The 17,882-nt window shown below is 43.0% G+C and overlaps 1 protein-coding gene across 3 annotated transcripts in view; it reads right to left on the bottom strand.

The window, feature by feature from the left end:
* Positions 1–17,882, bottom strand: part of SLC1A2 (solute carrier family 1 member 2) — a 141,253-nt gene that overhangs the window by 21,451 nt on the left and 101,920 nt on the right. For all 3 annotated transcript variants that reach the window (XM_040495446.1, XM_040495445.1, XM_040495444.1), the window contains exons 6-8: positions 15,607–15,733; positions 6,728–6,961; positions 1,690–1,884 (exon numbers count right to left, since the gene is read on the bottom strand). In XM_040495446.1, the coding sequence (XP_040351380.1) occupies positions 1,690–1,884; positions 6,728–6,961; positions 15,607–15,733 (556 nt within the window). The remainder of the gene's footprint in view (positions 1–1,689; positions 1,885–6,727; positions 6,962–15,606; positions 15,734–17,882) is intronic.

The raw sequence follows: 17,882 nt of genomic DNA, 5'->3' as shown, positions 1-17,882 counted from the left end.
GCTTCATTCATTCATTCATTCTAGACAGAGAGAAAGTTAGAGTTGGGGAGAGGGGTGGGGGGGGAGAGAAAGAGAGAGAGAGAGAGAGGAAGAGAGAGAATCCCAAGCAGACTCCACACTTAGTGTGGAGCCTGACGTGGTGCTTGATCCCATGACCCTGCGATCATGACCTGAGCTGAAATCAAGAGTCAGACGCTCAACCACCTGAGTCGCCCAGGTGCCCCAGAAGCTATGTGTTGTTTTTCAAAATTTATACCCAAGTTAGTTAGTATATAGTGCAATATGATTTCAGGAGTAGAATCCAGTGATTCATCCCCTACATATAACACGCGGTGCTCATCCCAACGAGTGTCCTCCTTAACACCCATCACCCATTTAGCCCATTCCCCCAGCCATGACCCCTCCAGCGACCCTCAGTTTGTTCTCGACATTTAAGAGTCTCTTGTGTTTTGTCCCCCTCCCTGTTTTTGCTTCCCTTCCCTTACGTTCATCTGTTTTGTATCTTAAATCCCATGGACGAGTGAAGTCACAGGATAATCGTCTTTCTCTGACTAACGTCACTTAGCATAATATACTCTAGTTCTATCCATGTTGTTGTAAATGGCAAGATTTCATTCTTTTTGATAAAAGCACTGTGTTTTTAATGTCCTCTTGGGAAGGTGTTCTTCCCGAATTTCTTTTTTTCTTTTTTAAATGTTTATTTATTGATTTTGAGAGAGCATGAGCTGAGAAGGGGTAGAGAGAGAGGGAGACAGAGAATCCCAAGCAGGCTCCATCCCAGCATGAGACCATGACCTGAGCCGAAGTCAAGAGCTGGACGCTTAACCAACTAAGTCACCCAGGTGCTCCTCTTCCTAAATGTCTTAAACAATGAATACATAGGGTAAAAAACAGATTTAGTATACTTGTTAGCTATTTGTAATAAAATGGTTTATACGCTATTGAGGAATCTCTTCCTTCCAGTATTTCATCATTTCTGCCATCACCCTCTGAAATGCTGAAGGGAACGTATTTTAACAAAAGGAAAACTGGATCCAGAGTCAGCTGATATCGGCCCCAGTGACGGCCCTCCCGGCTCATTAATGGGGCAGCTTTGGACAAACCGCCATGCTCCTTGAAGCCTGTGCTTCCTCATCTATTAAACAGACAGAGAAAGGGGCGCCTGGGTGGCGCAGTCGGTTAAGCGTCCGACTTCAGCCAGGTCACGATCTCGCGGTCCGTGAGTTCGAGCCCCGCGTCGAGCTCTGGGCTGACGGCTCAGAGCCTGGAGCCTGTTTCCGGTTCTGTGTCTCCCTCTCTCTCTGCCCCTCGCCCGTTCATGCTCTGTCTCTCTCTGTCCCAAAAATAAATAAACGTTGAAAAAAAATTTTTTTTAAATAAAAAATAAAAAAAAAAAAACAGACAGAGAAATAACTGCCTTGCAACATCACAGGACCGTGAAAAATCAAGTAATATCAAATTTCCAAAGCGATTTCACATGCGCAGTACAAACAGTGGGCATGAGTATGAGCCTGCTTCTTTCCTGTCACAATATTTTCCCTTTGACACAGCCAATAATTCCTCTTCTGTGTTATTTCCTTCATTCTTCCACCAGGAGAACTGAAATCCAAGTGGCCCTGTCAAATGGAGTCAGTGGGGAAGGGACGAAGGTTAAATGTTGTTTCGTGCTTCCCCACCTGCACCCCTCACCTCACAGTCACAATCTGGCCTCCATCCAAGATAACACCATTCATTTGAGCAATAAAGATGGCGGCCACTGCTTCATAAAGGGCTGTACCGTCCATGTTGATGGTTGCTCCAACTGGGAGGACAAATCTGGTTACACGCTTATCAATCCCCAGGTTTTCTTCCAAGCAACGGAAGGTAACAGGCAAAGTTCCCGCACTGAGGAACAAAGACAGAAAGAGAGAGACAAGAGTTTATGTCCACTTTAGAGAAACAGGACAAAACTCAAACTGGAATGCCAACCACAAAGTTTTTGTTCGTTTGTTCCAATCAGGCCATGTGACATGCAGAAAGCAGTGTTTGGAGGCAAATTAAAGACCAACTGTTTGGAGGTTCAAATTCAATCTTATTAAGATGCTCATAGGCAGCAAGCTCTTTTTGTTGCTTCTGGTTTTCAAGATCTACTTAGAGTTTCACATTCTTTTTCCTTTGATCAGTGTTTCCCTCTTGGATGAAATATTAAAGGCCATCTGACTGCCCACATTAATTGAGCTGCTAAAAAAAAAAAAAATGTGTCAGGAACCAATCAGCTGTCAACAGTGAAATGGAATGAGGAATTTTTGAATGACCCATAATTTCATGCTAGGAACACTGTTTCCAACGATGCATGGACTGCATCCAGCCTCTGGGAATTGCCCTGAGCTAATTTTGACAATGCTGGATAAACATGTTAAGTACCAGTTAGCCTGAACCTGAGCTTCTAGCAATTCACTGGGGACCCCTATACACAATCCAACTCCCTAATACATGGTCATTGGCCAACTGTACAGTCTTTCCAACAACATAGGGCAGAAAAGCATGTGCTCTGTAGCTAATCAAAGACCCAATATGGAATGACTCCACCCCCACTCCGCCCTGGAAATTCCTGTCCGGAACTCACCACCGCATGACCCAGCCTCAAGGGCCAGAACCCCTGACATGTTCGTGTGTCTTCTAAATTAGGAGACCTGTAAGGATAAGGGTTGCTGATGGCCAAAATATTATTTCCATGTGGAGGGAGGTACATGGGAGGGTAGGTGGATTTGCTTCCAAGTGTAAGTCATATGGAAAGAAATGCAGAACGCCCATACTGCCATGCGAGTTCTTTGCGGTCCTTTCTCTTTTGGGGTGTTTTTGGTTTGGGGTTTTTCTGTTTGGTTGTTTTGATTTTGTTTCTGGTTTTTTTGCTTTTTTGCTTTTTTTTTTTTTTTTTTCTATTCAAAGCTTAGTGAAGTGAACTGGGGAACCTCCAATGCAGACACACTTCTTTCTAGCATGCACGGACAGCCTCATAGCTTCCTCCTTCTACTGGTCAGAACCAGGGCTCCCGCCGAGTTTGACACAGACCCTTGCCAGAGGTCTCAGTTTCTCAGAGAGTAGTAGAGAGCCACCAGCTTCAGAAAAGCTAAAGAGAATGCAGATTCCAGGGCCTACTCAGAAACAGGAAGCAGAAGCTCTAAAATTAGAGTCGCCTAAATCTGCATCTTATTAAACCACTGATGAACAAGCTCCTACTAACAATCTTAGGGACGTCAGCGTCATCTTATGGCAATATTCTTTGTGATTTCAAGTCAGAGGTCTGTCTTACGCCTCCTCCTTGCTCTTAGGGAGAAGAAATGACTGTTTGGAGACCTCTCATTACTAACACCTTATAAACCCAGGGAGAAAAGTTGAGGCCATTGTATTTGGTTAGCTTCTCCAGCTATTTTAATGAGACATTAGTGTCCCTTTATTCCTCCCACCCCCAGGCCCTCCCCACCCCACCCTTTCTTAGGACCCCTTTGAAGGTTTCTAGGACACCATGACTAGTCTGAAATGGCAGCTGTGGTTGGTGGCTGGGATTTTCAATGATAGGAATCTAAGCAAACTTCTGGGCGGACGAGAATATAATAATTTTTATTATGGTATTCATCTTCCCAAAATGTCATCAAGAGGTCTTTGGACAATTAAATAGATTAGGGAAAGTAATTGACAAGGTATGAAAATAGTCTCAATTTCTTTACTGAACGGGCTTTGTGTCTTAAAAGTCTATATATACCCAACCAATTCAAACTGGGACTTGGGAGTTTTAACTCTTTCCTGTCCTTCCAACATTCTGACATGGATGTCTTCATGTGTTGCTAATAATAAGTCTTCAAATGTTGCTAATAATAACTATCAGTTACTTGACCGTCTTTTTTTTTCTAGAGTAGTTTTAATAGCATGCACTGATGTCAGGAGGATGCAGAGACATGTGTCCCAGGGCACCCCCTCTGTTAGTCCTCCCTGACATCAGCCTGTTGAGAAAAGGGGGTGACCCCTTCCCCTTCTCCATCAGTCCAAGGTCCAAGGAGGTAGAAAGAAATTTAGCTGACTGTACTGGGGTTTTGTTTTTTTTCCCTGTGGTCACAATGGCTGAGATAGTTCTTAGTATGTGATTCATGCCACAGTTTTTTCTTTAAGAGTATTTTCTTCTAAAAAATGAAATTCTGCATCCAGGAAAGAGCCACACTTTAAACAAAGATTAAAGTCACTTGAAAGACAGGGTAAGGAGAAGGGTCTAGCATCTGTGGCCTTGGCCAGATAACCCAAGCGTTTGGCTGATTTAAATATGAACTTGGGCTACCAATATGCTTTTAACATTTACTTTGTCTTGTAAAGGCACTAGGGATAACTATCTAGTCGTTCAAAGGAAAGATAATAATATTTTTAAAGATCAAAACCGCAAAGGTACTGGAAGAAAATATAAAGTAATGTTTCATAATTTTTAGTAGAGATGTTCCTGAGAAAATTGAAATTCTAAACACTAAATGAAAATAGTAGCAACTTCAACAATACACAAATTAAAAACTTCCAGGGGCAAAAAGCCCTGTAAATTTACAAAACAAATGTCAGGTAGAGAGGAACATCCTTTGTGACATGTGACACTTGAGTTAATATTTTTATATGTGAAGAGAGTGAAACAGCCAATCAGGAAAGGAATAATACCCCAACAGGAAATGACCATCACAAATAATTCACAGGGTTGGGGAGGGGAGAGGAGGATGGTCCGTAAGAACACAAAGAGATGCTTGCCTTCCCTGGTAATCAAAGAAATGCAGAATCGATGAGATCATTTTTCACCAATAACATTGGAAAGTATTAAAGGGACTGGTAATATCCAGTGCTCATAAGTAGGTGGGGAAAAGCATACTCTCACACCCAGTTCAGGGGGGCATAAACTAACATACTTTTCTGAGCGGCAAACTGGGGGTATGTTTTACAACAGCCGGTGTGCTTACCATTGGACTCAGAAATTCCACTTCTATAAATTTACCCTGAGGGGATCATCAGACAAGCTTGCAGGGATGTATTTATAAGGATGCCTGTTCAATAGACATGCCTTAAATGTACATCCCAAGGTGGAGACAGGGGTGTATTATAGCACCTGCAGTGTATTATTATGCCATTTGAAAATAGTAGGAAGATGTATGTTGATAGAAATTTTATAATAGGTTGATCAGTAAAAAATACAGTTTGCAATATCTATATATAGTAAAACCTGGAAAAAATATATGACTAAGATGAACTAAAAGGTTACTATCAATTATCACTGGGTAACAGAATAACTGGAGATGTTCACTTTCTCCTTCAAAACTTTACTCACTGTCTGAACTTTTTCCCAATGAGCAAACACCACTCCCATAACCAGAAAACAAATATCAAACTAAAAATGATTGGTTTTGGAAAAAAAAAAAAAAGATTTATTTTTTTTCCAAAGAGAGGGGATCTTTGTGGATAGAGACTCTTAGCCATAGGGAGTTTATAAGACCAAGTAGGAAAAAGAAATTTCGGGATGTTTCCCTTCATCTTGGGAAACCGAATGCAGAATGTAGAGCCCGAGGATTATATGTATTTTTAGCATCTTCTGAACCCCCACATTCTACAAGTACCAAAATCTCATTGATTTGCAAGATGGAAACACAATTTGGCTCCTCGGGTAGTCACCACTATTGGCCTGTCAGGTCACTTATGGAAAACCCGACTGCTTGCTCAGTAGCGCAGTCACTCTGTGTCACAGGGTGACCCTCTCACTGGCAATGCATGGTCATGGGATCAACAAGAACCGGCTGACAGGTGACTCCAGAGATCATGCTGAGCTAGGGTCTGCAGCCTGCTTGCCCCCACCCCCCCTGCCCCCACCACCTGCTTCATGACCTCTGTCTCCGTTTTGTGACCCTTAGTTTTGTAAAGAAATACTAACAACTAGTGCAGTCTGAAACAATAAAACTCTTTACTCTTTGAAATTCTAAATTGGTAGGTGTTTTCTAATGTCTTTGTTCCTGTTTGTTTGTTCTTGTTAAATTCAGTCCAAGAAGACATCAAAAAATATATATATTTTTTTTTTCTCTGCATATCTCTGGAGTCCTCATTGGCTTTAGATGCCCTGGAACTTACTTAATGAAGAAGGAACGGACTCTCAGTCAATGTCAAGTTGAATCAATGCCAACCTGATTTTCTCAAAATCAATGGGGCAGAAGGGTCCATTAGAGGTTCATGCAGGGGTCACAGGCTTCATTGACTTCTGGTGTGTTTTTTAAAAATCTCATCTAACATGTTTACCATGCAAAAGCTCATTTTTCCAGTTTTGAACCATAACTCCAATAGAGTGATATTTTCTGATAGCATTTTTCAAATCACAGGTGGGAGACTTTCTTAAATAGCACAATACGCTGTTACATCCTTCTGGAAAACATTTGGAACTAAACCAATGCTAGATGTGGCAACTCAGGCATGCGTACTAATAGCATGTATTCATCTGGGAAGTTTAACATGAGATCACATTTCCAGGACAGTTGCATATCAGCAAAAATGTTCATCAGAAAGTTCCTAAGTTCCTGGGAGCCAAAAATACAAAGCATTTATCTTTTCCAGGAATATTTTAATAATACATGAAACATGTTCTCATTGAACTGTGTGATGAAAGGGTTTTGAAAAGAGGAAGTGGCAGAGCGGGGAAAGAAATGAGCAGAAAGAAAGAAAGGTGATTTCTTGTATTCTCTACCTGGAGGCGGTACCCAGGGCAGTGATCCAGGCTTGGAAAATGCCAGCAAAAAAGGAGAAAGGGTTTTTCCTGGTGACTAGAAAGTAAATCAAGGGGAGAAAGATGCCCCCATGGATGATGAGGCCCACTATCACCGTGACCATGTACATCCCCAGTTGCCTAGCAACCACTTCTAAGTCCTTGATTGCAATGATCTTTCCACAAATGAGGCAGGCGATACCCAGGGGAGAGTACCTGAAAAACATAAAAGGAAAAAAAAAAAAAAAGCATTGAAGACAGCCTTATGGGATCCAGAACCTAGATCTGGGCCCTTACATGTACTGCACTCTGAGGAAAACCCTTCGCGTTTCGGTACAAAGAGTTTTGCTGGACGAAGTCCATGAGATTCAACCGTTGCTGCATTTTACTTCAGACTAACTGTACGACCTGAAATCTGTGCCATGGATCTGGGGGGATCCCTGCTCTGATGAGAATTCCAAAGGTGAACTCTGTTGCTCAGGTGATTTTTAGGAATAACAGAATCTAGCTTTACCATCTCCCGGGTAAGCACCGAGCTTGAGAGACACACAGGCTGTGCCTTTGAGAATCTTGTTTGGTTTCCCTGATCCCCCAACTCTTTCCTTGAAAACTGGGAATCCATTTTGAGCTTCCCAGGAAGCTCATTAGAGTTTCACCAAACTATACGCCGGTGTTTGCAAATTTGCTTTGTTTCTGCCTTGGAAGATGGGAAATTTATTAAAAAATGAGAGAGAGGGGGAGGCCTGCCAAATCAAGAAAGCCATCTGAGCCAGAGAGTACATTTAGAGAAATGCGGTTTTATTACTTACTTCTAAGTCTGAAAGTATTTCTTTCCATCCTTAACTCTACCAGCAATCCCGACCACCGTACATCGCGTCTCAAGCGGTACAGTAAGAGCACTACATGCATCACCTCATTTAATTCTTAACCACAACCCTGAAATCAAGGTATCATTACTCTTAGTTGGCAAACGAGGAAACTGACATTCAGAAAAGTTAAGTAACCAGCCCACGACCACAAAACCAGGAAGTAGGAGGAGAACAATTCAGGTCCTGTGAAACTCCAAGGGTATTTTTCCCCTCACCAAGCCAAACCACTTCCCTTTAACTGGCAGTAGTAGCTCGTTGTAGCTAAGCCAACAGTTTACCATACACCGATTTATTCTCTATAACCTTATTTTATATCTCCATCTTACTATTGTTTGATAGGGAGCTTAGAAACCATTGGCTGCTGTCCTCACTCTTGAGTAAGCTCATCACGTGCTCTCTCATCTTGAGTGTATTTTTCCAATGTTGGGCAACATACTTTCTCTGTTGCCCAATCTGGTAGACCTGGAGCATAGACTTGGTCAGCCTGCGACACCTTCTGACTGAAATGAAACTGTTTGTCGGAAAGTTGATACCTTGGTAAGAATTATGAACTTATTTGAGAAAAAGACTGTGGGGGAAATGAAATCCCAGGATAAGGCCATCAACAGGGGTAAAGGAGTCAGGAAAGGAAGACAGACACCCAAGCCAGATGTGATTTTTTTTTTTTTTTTTTTTTTTTTTTTTTTTTTAATTGTGCCTGAAGCAAACCCTTTCCTGGGTAAAGAAAAGATTGGAGGAGTAGATGAGAGTTATATACACATTTACATAAGACACGGAGCTTGTCCAGTCACTTACCAGCTACATGACTCTGGTTAGAGACTTATTCCCATTTTACAGGCATGCAAGTCAAGGCTTAGGCTAACTCCAGCCTCGTGGGATTGCTGCAAGGCTTACATTTTTGAAATGTAAATCCTGCACCCCTCCCTGTCAGCACCATTCATCTCCAACTGCTGACCAAGGAATCCTTTGTATGTTCTGTTTTTACACGGATTACGCACACCATGTCCTTTCCCCCACCATGCTTAATGAGTCAAGTCTGAGTTAATGCTGCTTTCTAAAACATCTCAGTCTACTGCCACCCAATGGTGGATGTTTTTATAAGCAAAATATTTTGTCAAGGGGAACCTTCTTCTGAAAGAGCTGATTTGTAACTGACGATACGATACGTAGTAAAAACATTAGAATAGCTGCTCCCTTCCTTGATGAGTTTCCAGGCTGTAGCCTCCACGTGTTTCCCTGGGGTAAAGACTGATGATATTTGAGAACTGTTTCCGCAGGCATTAGGGAACTATGCTGTTAAACCCTTGGCTTTCCCACCATTTTACACTCTCCTGGTGTGCCCATAGTCACAACATCTCCCAGATCAGCTGGGTAGTCTCAGAGGCCAACTCTTTGTTCCAGGGGATTGTAAGTAACTGAGCAGAATGCACCAATAAATGGTGCCAACAAGCATTTATCTTCATAAACCAAGAGATCAATTATTTCCCAAGCACCAATCACCCTTTAAAGATGTACAGAAAAACACAAATATGAGCTATTCTGGGTGCCACTCAATTTTCCTGCTTTTCTGGGACAAGCCATTTGCAGAACGGAGAGAAAGTGTTTCCAAGGCTCTTTGCCAAGCAAGACAGCTACAGAATCCCCCTGGAGAACACATTTGAGCCAGAGCCAAATGGATTAGAGAGAGGGAACAGGTTACCTCCAGAGCACTCAGCTCGCTGGGAGAAACATGAGTTTCCCACTACAAATGGAGAGCGTCATTCAAAGGCCAGAAGGTAGAGTGTTAGGTAAATAAATATGGCAAGCAGGGGCCCTAGTTAACCCAAACACCTGGGTCTCCAGAACCAGAATGAGCATCAATTAGGACAAGGAAAGAGCCTTTAGCGCTATGGTGTCCTTTAAGGCCGTTACTTCCCTGCACCTGTTTTCAAAACAAGTGGCTTAAGCTTCCACTCAGGAGCTTCTGAGTTCCTGGGTCGCCGTATAATTATCTCACTGGAAATGACACTCCGTGGAAAAGAGAGGGCAAATGACCCGGATTCAAGGTCACCACTCAAAGCTTCTGAAATGAAGCAAACAATCAAAGCCATAAACTAAAGTGCATAAAGAAGCTGAGGGCTCCATTACGCTTCTGAAGCCAAAGGGTGCCCAGTCATTGTTGGACCAGTTTCTAAATTAGAAGGACATCACTGCAGAGCAGGGAGACAGAATGCCTCCCACCATGCCCTTAGACTGGTTGTATCTGCAGCTCTGGGCACTGTTTTCAAAGGCACTGATTCATCTAGGACTGGCCTGTCAAGTCTTTTTCTTACTATCACATCATCCATCCTTGCCTCCGTCTGCTTTGTACCTCAGTCCTTGTCATTTTAAGGTCTTTACCAAGTTGCCTTTCCCAAGACTGCGTTCGACTCCACAAACACAAACTCATACACAGAATTTAACATGCCCAGACCTCAGTGTGCCTGTGCATTCACAGACCCCAGCTTCACACTCACCTGACCTGCCTGGTAACAACACGGATTCCCTGGGCTCACCACGTACCTATTGAGTTAGAATCTCCTGGAGCTAACCTGGGGGCATTTGTATTTTAAACAAGTTCCCCTAGGTAATTCTGACGTCTTCTCGGAAACCAATGTTTCAAGGAATGAAATCTGTTCCACAACAGGATGAAATGCGCAAGTTACTTGGTTACCCTTCGGAAACCATTTGCATTAGCTCCAATTGATTCAAGACCTTTGGTCTTAACCCATTAAAGTAGTTAATTCAGGACCTTTAGTCACAGGACAGATGGTGGATCAGACAGTTAGATGGTTAGTGGAGAGACTTTCTCAGTCTTGCCATAAAGTCACTCTGGCTTTGCCCCACACCGCTATTGATTTTCAACAGCAACACCAGTCTCCCAGTTTGGGACAGATCCCAAGACAACCAAAAAAGGGAAGAGTCTGTCAACAAAGAGCCAAACACACATTCTAAGAGTTACCTAAATGTGTTGTCTGCTCTCAGGCTCAAAAAGTAACACAAATCTCCATTTTACCCAGTCCGCTTAGAGACTGGTGTTCCGGCTATCCAAGCAGTGACTGCTGACAGTTTCTATGTGTGGACTAGAACTTTGGATGAGGACAGAGGGAAAATCAGTATGCAGAGCCTCCAGGCTTGTAGTCTCCCCTCCCCCCTCCCCCACACCTCCCCAGGGACTTCCTTTCGCAAGTAAATAGACCCCAACTTGTCAAGGTAGCCTGCGAAGCCTTATGGCATCTGTCTCCTGCCCACCTCTCCAATTTCACTGCCTTCCACGCCCCCTCACCAACCAACCACATCGCAGGTACTCCGGACCTTCGTCTGACCCTTAAAAACCTTTCACTTGCTGTTTCCTCCCACTGAAAAATTCTAATATGGGTTCTTCACAGAGCTGCCTCTTCCCATTCTTCAGATCTCCATCAAAAGCCACTTCCCCAGGCAGCCCTCCTGGACCCCCAGGATAGAGTCCAAGCCATACTTCCATCCCCCATCACTCTCTGTCCCACTCTCCTGGTTACTAACTTTGTAGCACTGACTGCTGTCTGAATTCTTATTTGCTTCCTTTTACTCTTTCTCTTTCCTTTCAGTAGAATGTAGGCCCCGTGAGGGCCAGAATATTTCTCTGTCTTCTTCACCATTACACTAGCTAAAATTGTTATTGGCATAGAAGAGGGGCTCAAAAGCATTCATGGAGTGACAGAATGGATGGATAGCTGGATGGTTGGATGGATGGATGGATGGATGGAAGGATGGATGGATGGAAGGGATGGATGGATGGATGGATGGAAGGATGGTTGGATGGATGGATGGATGGAAGGGATGGATGGATGGATGGAAGGATGGTTGGATGGATGGATGGATGGATGGATGGATGGATGGATGGAAGGATGGATGGATGGAAGGGATGGATGGATGAATGGAAGGATGGATGGATGGAAGGGATGGATGGATGGATGGAAGGATGGATGGATGGATGGAAGGGATGGATGGATGGATGGATGGATGGATGGGATGGATGGATGGAAGGATGGATGGATGGATGGATGGATGGATGGATGGAAGGGATGGATGGATGGATGGAAGGGATGGATGGACAGTGGCGGTGGGTTAAAAGGGAGGGAGAATTGAAAGAGTGGACAGAGATCTCACTTCTCACTTTGTGTTTCTAGAGTGGTGAGATTATGAAAAGTTTTACTTTCTGTTTAAGGTTATCAGATTTTCAAAAAAATGTTTTAAAGAAATTTGCAAAAAATGAGGATATTAAAATCATACTGAAATTAAGGGTTTTTCTTTTTTTGATGAATCAGAGAGCCTTTTAGGTTTCTTAAAGGATCCATGAACACACAGAAACAGAGGATACAGATTGAATTGATAATAGTAATGATAATCACAAAATAACAACAATGATAACACTGTTCATAGAAAGTGTTTAGACAGGACCCAGCATATGAGGAATGCTTTGTAACTGTTGATCACAATTTCACTCCATTCTCACGGCAACCCTAAGACACACTGATTCTATGCTCAATCCATTCAGATCATGGGGTTTAGAATGTGTCTAATTCACCTAAAGTCACACAGTTAGTACTAGGAGGATGCCGGATTCACTCCAATCTGAAGTCAGACCGAAGTTGAATTAGGCACCACTCCCACACAACTCCCACTACTTAGGCTGTGTGACACTGGGCAAGTTAACTTCTGTGCTTAGTTTTTACAACTGGAAAATGGGGCTAACAAAAGTCCCTATTTCTGCTAGGTATTATGGAGACCAATAAATGAATTAATGTATGGAAAGTAATTGGAATAGTACTAAGCATATAGCAGGAAGTTGGCAAATCTTAGCTATGATTTAATAATTATGATAATAATAATTAGCTCCCCAATAATAAATAGATACAATACAATCACTGAGGTAGTGCTGAGCATATAGCAAGAATTTAATAACTATAAGTTATAATTTAGTAATAATTGTTACTAGAATAATAGGGATCTCTGCAACGTTATATTTTGCTATTATACTGTTCTTATTACCACACAGAGAAGAACACAAAAGAAGTCTGATCATTTAAGCTTTGAGAGGGTTGGTTAAAGAGTAATTGACTGTTCTACCCCAAACCGTCTCACACACATTGTTATCAAACGCTGACAAGGCAGCTCAGGAATGAAAGAAATGTGTAGAATCGGCATCTCCTACCATGTAACACCCTCCTGACTGTTTGCCTAGATGAGGTAACTGAACAGCTGTCAGAAGTCATTGCATAGACCTTGTTCCTGACTCAGAATTGCTCGGCATCTCCTGGGTTTTGATGCTAAATCTTTAGGAGTTTTGGTTTCATTGAATAGGAAACCTTAATCCACACCCCTCTTCCCTGGGGAGAAGTGAGCACACACTTTATCCCATGATTCATCTCCCACATTTCCTCTCCTTCAAGGGCTCAGTGCAAATGATATTGCCCACATCACTGGCATCGTACTACAGAAATCTGAACTGTAGTTTTAGAGCGAGGATGTTCATTCTGCTAAGAATTCCAGGGGACCAGTGCAGATCCTAATGTTTACTACCAAGAGGCATATTCTGCTTTATTATTTACTAAGTTCTCAGCAAGCTCAGGCAGATTTGTAAAAAAGACTCGAAACATATTTTTAGAGCGTCACATTGTGGGTGACTTTAAATTTTCATACAAAAGAAGTATTCAGAAATCTAGGGTTGCCTGAGCAGTTGAAGAATCGATACAATAAAAAAAAACAAAATCAAATTATTTTACCAGCGTCCTGTCCATGTTTTCAAAGTACAATAAAGCGATGATCTGAACAAGCCAGGCCTGGTAAATATGGTTCATGAAATCATAAGGAACATCTCTTTTTCTTTTCTTGCTCATTTACTCATTTATTCATTCAATAAATACTTTTTTTTTCCATGAAGTGTATTCTTTTTTTTTTTAATGTAATTTATTGTCAAGTTGGCTAACATACAGTATATACAGTGTGCTCTTGGTTTTGGGGGTAGATTCCCGTGTTAACAATGGCCAAATGATGGAAAGAGCCTAAGTGTCCATCAACTGACGAATGGATAAAGAAGATGTGGTTTATATATACAATGGAATACTACTTGGCAGTGAGAAAGAATGAAATCTGGCCTTTTGCAGCAATGTGGATGGAACCGGAGTGTGGATGGAACGCTGAGTGAGATAAGTCAGGCAGAGAAAGACACGTATCATATGTCTTCACTCATATGAGGAACATCTTCTGGATCTGAGACCCTGGGGCCTTCAGCTAGTCCACTCACTCTTGAGGTTTTAGTAAGAATTACTACCAGCACATCACAAGGTTGGGTTCTGTGGGGATAAAAAATAAGCCAGGAGCAGATTCTTGTTCTTGTAAAGGGGGAGGAGGAGCCAAGGAAAGGAAGAAGAGAAAAAGAAGGTAGAATTTTAGTGGGAGGCACCATGCAGAAATGAAGGAAGCCCAGAGGAGGAGGAGGGTTGGGGAAGGTGAGTAGGCTGAGAACAAGCAGAGACAGAGAATTGGCAATCCTGAATTCCTGTGACAGGACACAGGTGTTGTTTGGTCTCATAATGGTTTTGGTTTTTTTCTAGACAGGCATATCAGACCATCAAAGAGGTCTGGAACAAATGCACGTAAAAATCTTTCATCCGAGAGACAGTGGACACTAGAGATCTGAAGGTGGTACCGTTTCCTTTACAGAAGACTGGGCACTCATGCCCTCCTGGGCTGCCCTAGATTTCAGAACCGCTGACCACAAAGACACATGCAATAAAGCAGAGACAGTATTGCTTAGATAATTCAAACAAAAAAGTCACCCACTTGGGCATCAAGGATTATGAAATCAACAGGCACTCCAGCTCTTCGCCCCACTAGCTATATCATCTTAAGCAAATTAATTCACCTCAATACACCTCAGTTGCCTTTTCTGTAAAATGGGAGTCATGGTGCCATCTTTGCGGGGCTACTGGGATTACATCTGACGGGCACTAAGCACTTATCCTGGCTCTTGGCAGATACAAGGAAATCAATAGCTGGTAACTTTTATGATTATAATGATCATGACGATGTTAAGGAATCAAGATTTGGTGACTCTGGATGTATCCTATGATACAGTCTTCTCTTCCATAAAACTAGAGGGTGGAACAAGATTTCCAAGAGCACTTACAATTCTAATATTGCCTCTGTGATTTCACTGTTTGCATGGCCTGAGAACTGCCTCTTTTTCCTGCTGCACGAGTCATAAAACTACAACACATTGCTTTTGGACACGAGAATATTAGCGTAGTGGTCCTGCCACACGCCCTCAGTCATGCTGTATCATCCTTGGTATCTTGGACTTATCTTAGTGTTTCCTCACAGTGCTCAGGTTCAGGGTTACTAATAGGTTTTTCCAGCTTGTCTATCTTTTCTTGCTTTTCGTTGTTGTTTTTGTTTTCCCACAGGCAGGAATAGGAAAACTTTATGCGAAGGGCCAAATAGTAAATACTTCAGTTTTTTCAGGCTACACAATCTTAGTCTGAACTGCCCAACTCTGCCATTTGGCACAAAGCAACCCTAGACAATATGTGAACGAATGGGCATAGCTGTGTGCCAGTAAGACTTTATTTATGGGTCCTGAAGGTGAATTTCATATAATTTTCATGTGTTGTGGAACACTATTACTCTTTTGATTTTTTTTTTTTTCCGGCAACATAAAAACATAAAACCCATTCCTAACTTGTAGGCCACACTAAACGCATAGCAAGCGGATAAGATCTGGCCCAAGGATGGGCCATGGTTTTCCAACCCATTTTCCAGGAGAAGCTCCCCCCAGAAAAGATTTTCATCCTTTTCTCAAAGTTGTTTTCCAGAGAGCCCTTTGCTTGCTCCATGCCTACCTCTCCTGCTGGGAGGGCTCCATTATCTTGCAAGGATCCCAAGACCTTCAGACACCCTCCCCCAACACTGAGTAAGAACAAGCCCACCTACCACATGATCATGATCACTAACTTCATTACGATCTCATTCAAAATGTTGAAGAATTCCACCATCAGCTTGGCCTGCTCTCCCATCTTCCCCATGGCGATGCCAAAAGCAATGAAAAACCCGATGAGACCTGTTGAGTGAATCACATCACGCAGAAGGACAAGTTACAAAGTGTGTGTTTCTTCTCCCTCCTTCGCCACTCCCAACACAGGGAGCCACCTTCTCACCTGCCTGTTACCCCGCAAATGAGGCATTAGGCTTCACACTGAAAATACCTTTCCCTTGGATAATTATGGCATCCCTTAACATTTCCCACAAGAGCAAGCGGAACTGTCAGTGGCATCAGTTCCTTGAAAAAAATGAATTCCATTTCATTCCAAACCCAAAAGCACTCTCTTCTCTCTCCTCCTCCCTTACCATGGGTAAGCAGATTCCAGAGTGCACAGATTAACAAAGGAAGGCTTGTTGAGGCTTGGGGGTTATCATGCAAACTTTGGAGCCCACATTAGAACTGCAGAGACCAATTAGCCAATAAAGTCTCTGCCAGGGTTATGTCTACATTGGCTTAGGGCTAGTGCAAATTCATGCGTGGCTGGTATGTTCCACTGCAGAAAAATCCTAAGTATAAAAGTATCTTTCTACTGCTACATGCCTAATACGAGAAGGAGGAAGAATGTCGAAAAGTCAAATGGAAAGCAATGAGAAATCCAAAATAGTTGGGAAACCCCAATTGACCCAGTTCGTTTGTATTTAACCTGTGATTTATTAACTCCTCATCATTCTTTTCATGGTCAAAATGGTTAGAATGCTTCCCCCTTTTTTTTAACTGTATTTTTTATCAGTATCATAAAGGCAGAACATAGACTTTGAAACTTGCTAGCCCCTCAGTCCCCTTCTCCCTTCACTTGACATGGCTTGACTTCTACCTAAATCTAGCCCCACCCCAGCCTCTAGGGTCAATCCTAACCCCAGGCTGGAAGGACGTGAGGAGCTCTGTCCCCATCAAAGGCACAGGTCCTGGACCAGCTTCAACACCCAGCCTTGAGTCTTATCTCTGTGTTGTCTTTGCCTCTTTCCCCACACCAGAGTATGTTGGCGTATGTGCTAGGAAGCTGCCATATACTTTGGTTCCACCAAGCTTGGCCTGGCTTTTCTCCTCCCAGAAGTTTCTCTTCCCCTACCGCTCCTTCCCATCCTTTCCCTCAGAGTTTCACCCCCTGCCTAGTCTCACCCAGGCCCACCCAGGGACTGGGCCACTTTATGGCTAACAGATATCCCCATGATTGTCTGGGGGCTGTCTGGATTTCTGATTACTAGCCACTCTGTGCCCCCTTCCCACTCTGACCCATTATGGCCAATCCTGAGGCTCCAATTCTGACTACTGGCATGGACTACCAACCAATGTTGCTGTCCCCATAGCTGCAGGCCCTTGCTTGCCCATCTGACATTTCTTCTGAATGGTAGTATGGCCAATATTCTAGGCCCTCTCTTTCCTTCCTCTTCCCTATGACTGCCGTGTCCCAGTTTGGCAGGTCTAATTTACAACCCTCCTTTTATATCATTTCCTAATGTATCCAGTTATGCCTGGAGTCTTGAGTTACACTGGGTAAATTATATCATTATAATCTGATTCTCTTAGGGAAGAATTCTTTCTTTCTGAATCTCCGACTTCACCTTTTTCCTAGCCCCCCAGAGACACTCACCTCCCCACGCTATGCACGTAACAACCCAGATTGTTCAACTATCCTTCACTGGACCCTCTCTCTCTTTAGCAAAAAGAACTCAGCACCTGCACTCAGGATTGTTAATCCCTGGGAACGAATATTTCCCCTTTTCAGTTCTTAGCTAGAAAGACTGGCAAGTGATTTACAAGTGAGTTATTGGCCATAAAGACAGAGGCTTTGTGAGAAGCAGTGACCAGGGGAGTGTGGTCTCACTCTGCAGTAACGTATGGAACCAAATTCAGACTATTCCCAAGCCTTCTCTCAAGCCCACGGAGAGGAGTCTGTTGGGTGTGCGGTGAGACATAATCTGTGAACATTCTGGCTGAGAAGACCTAGTATTACCCAGTTAATTCCATTTGGAGATTTTAAGAGAAACTCCTCAAGGTCTCAAAGTCACAAAATGCTGGCATAAAAGGGCTACCCTTGCAGGGCCAGCAGAAACTGAGCCACATCTATGACTATGAGAGAGAGACGTTGGAAGGAGCAAAATCTCCCAGGAGTTGACTTAATGGATGGGGTTAGAGTGGAGCTCAGAAGTGGTCTGGAGGTTTTGGC

Source organism: Herpailurus yagouaroundi, unplaced genomic scaffold (assembly GCF_014898765.1).
Source record: "Herpailurus yagouaroundi ecotype Mexico unplaced genomic scaffold, PumYag 187, whole genome shotgun sequence".
NCBI classification, from domain to species: domain Eukaryota; kingdom Metazoa; phylum Chordata; class Mammalia; order Carnivora; family Felidae; genus Herpailurus; species Herpailurus yagouaroundi.
Note: the sequence above shows the minus strand (reverse complement) of the source record. Positions and strands in the feature narration are given on the sequence as shown.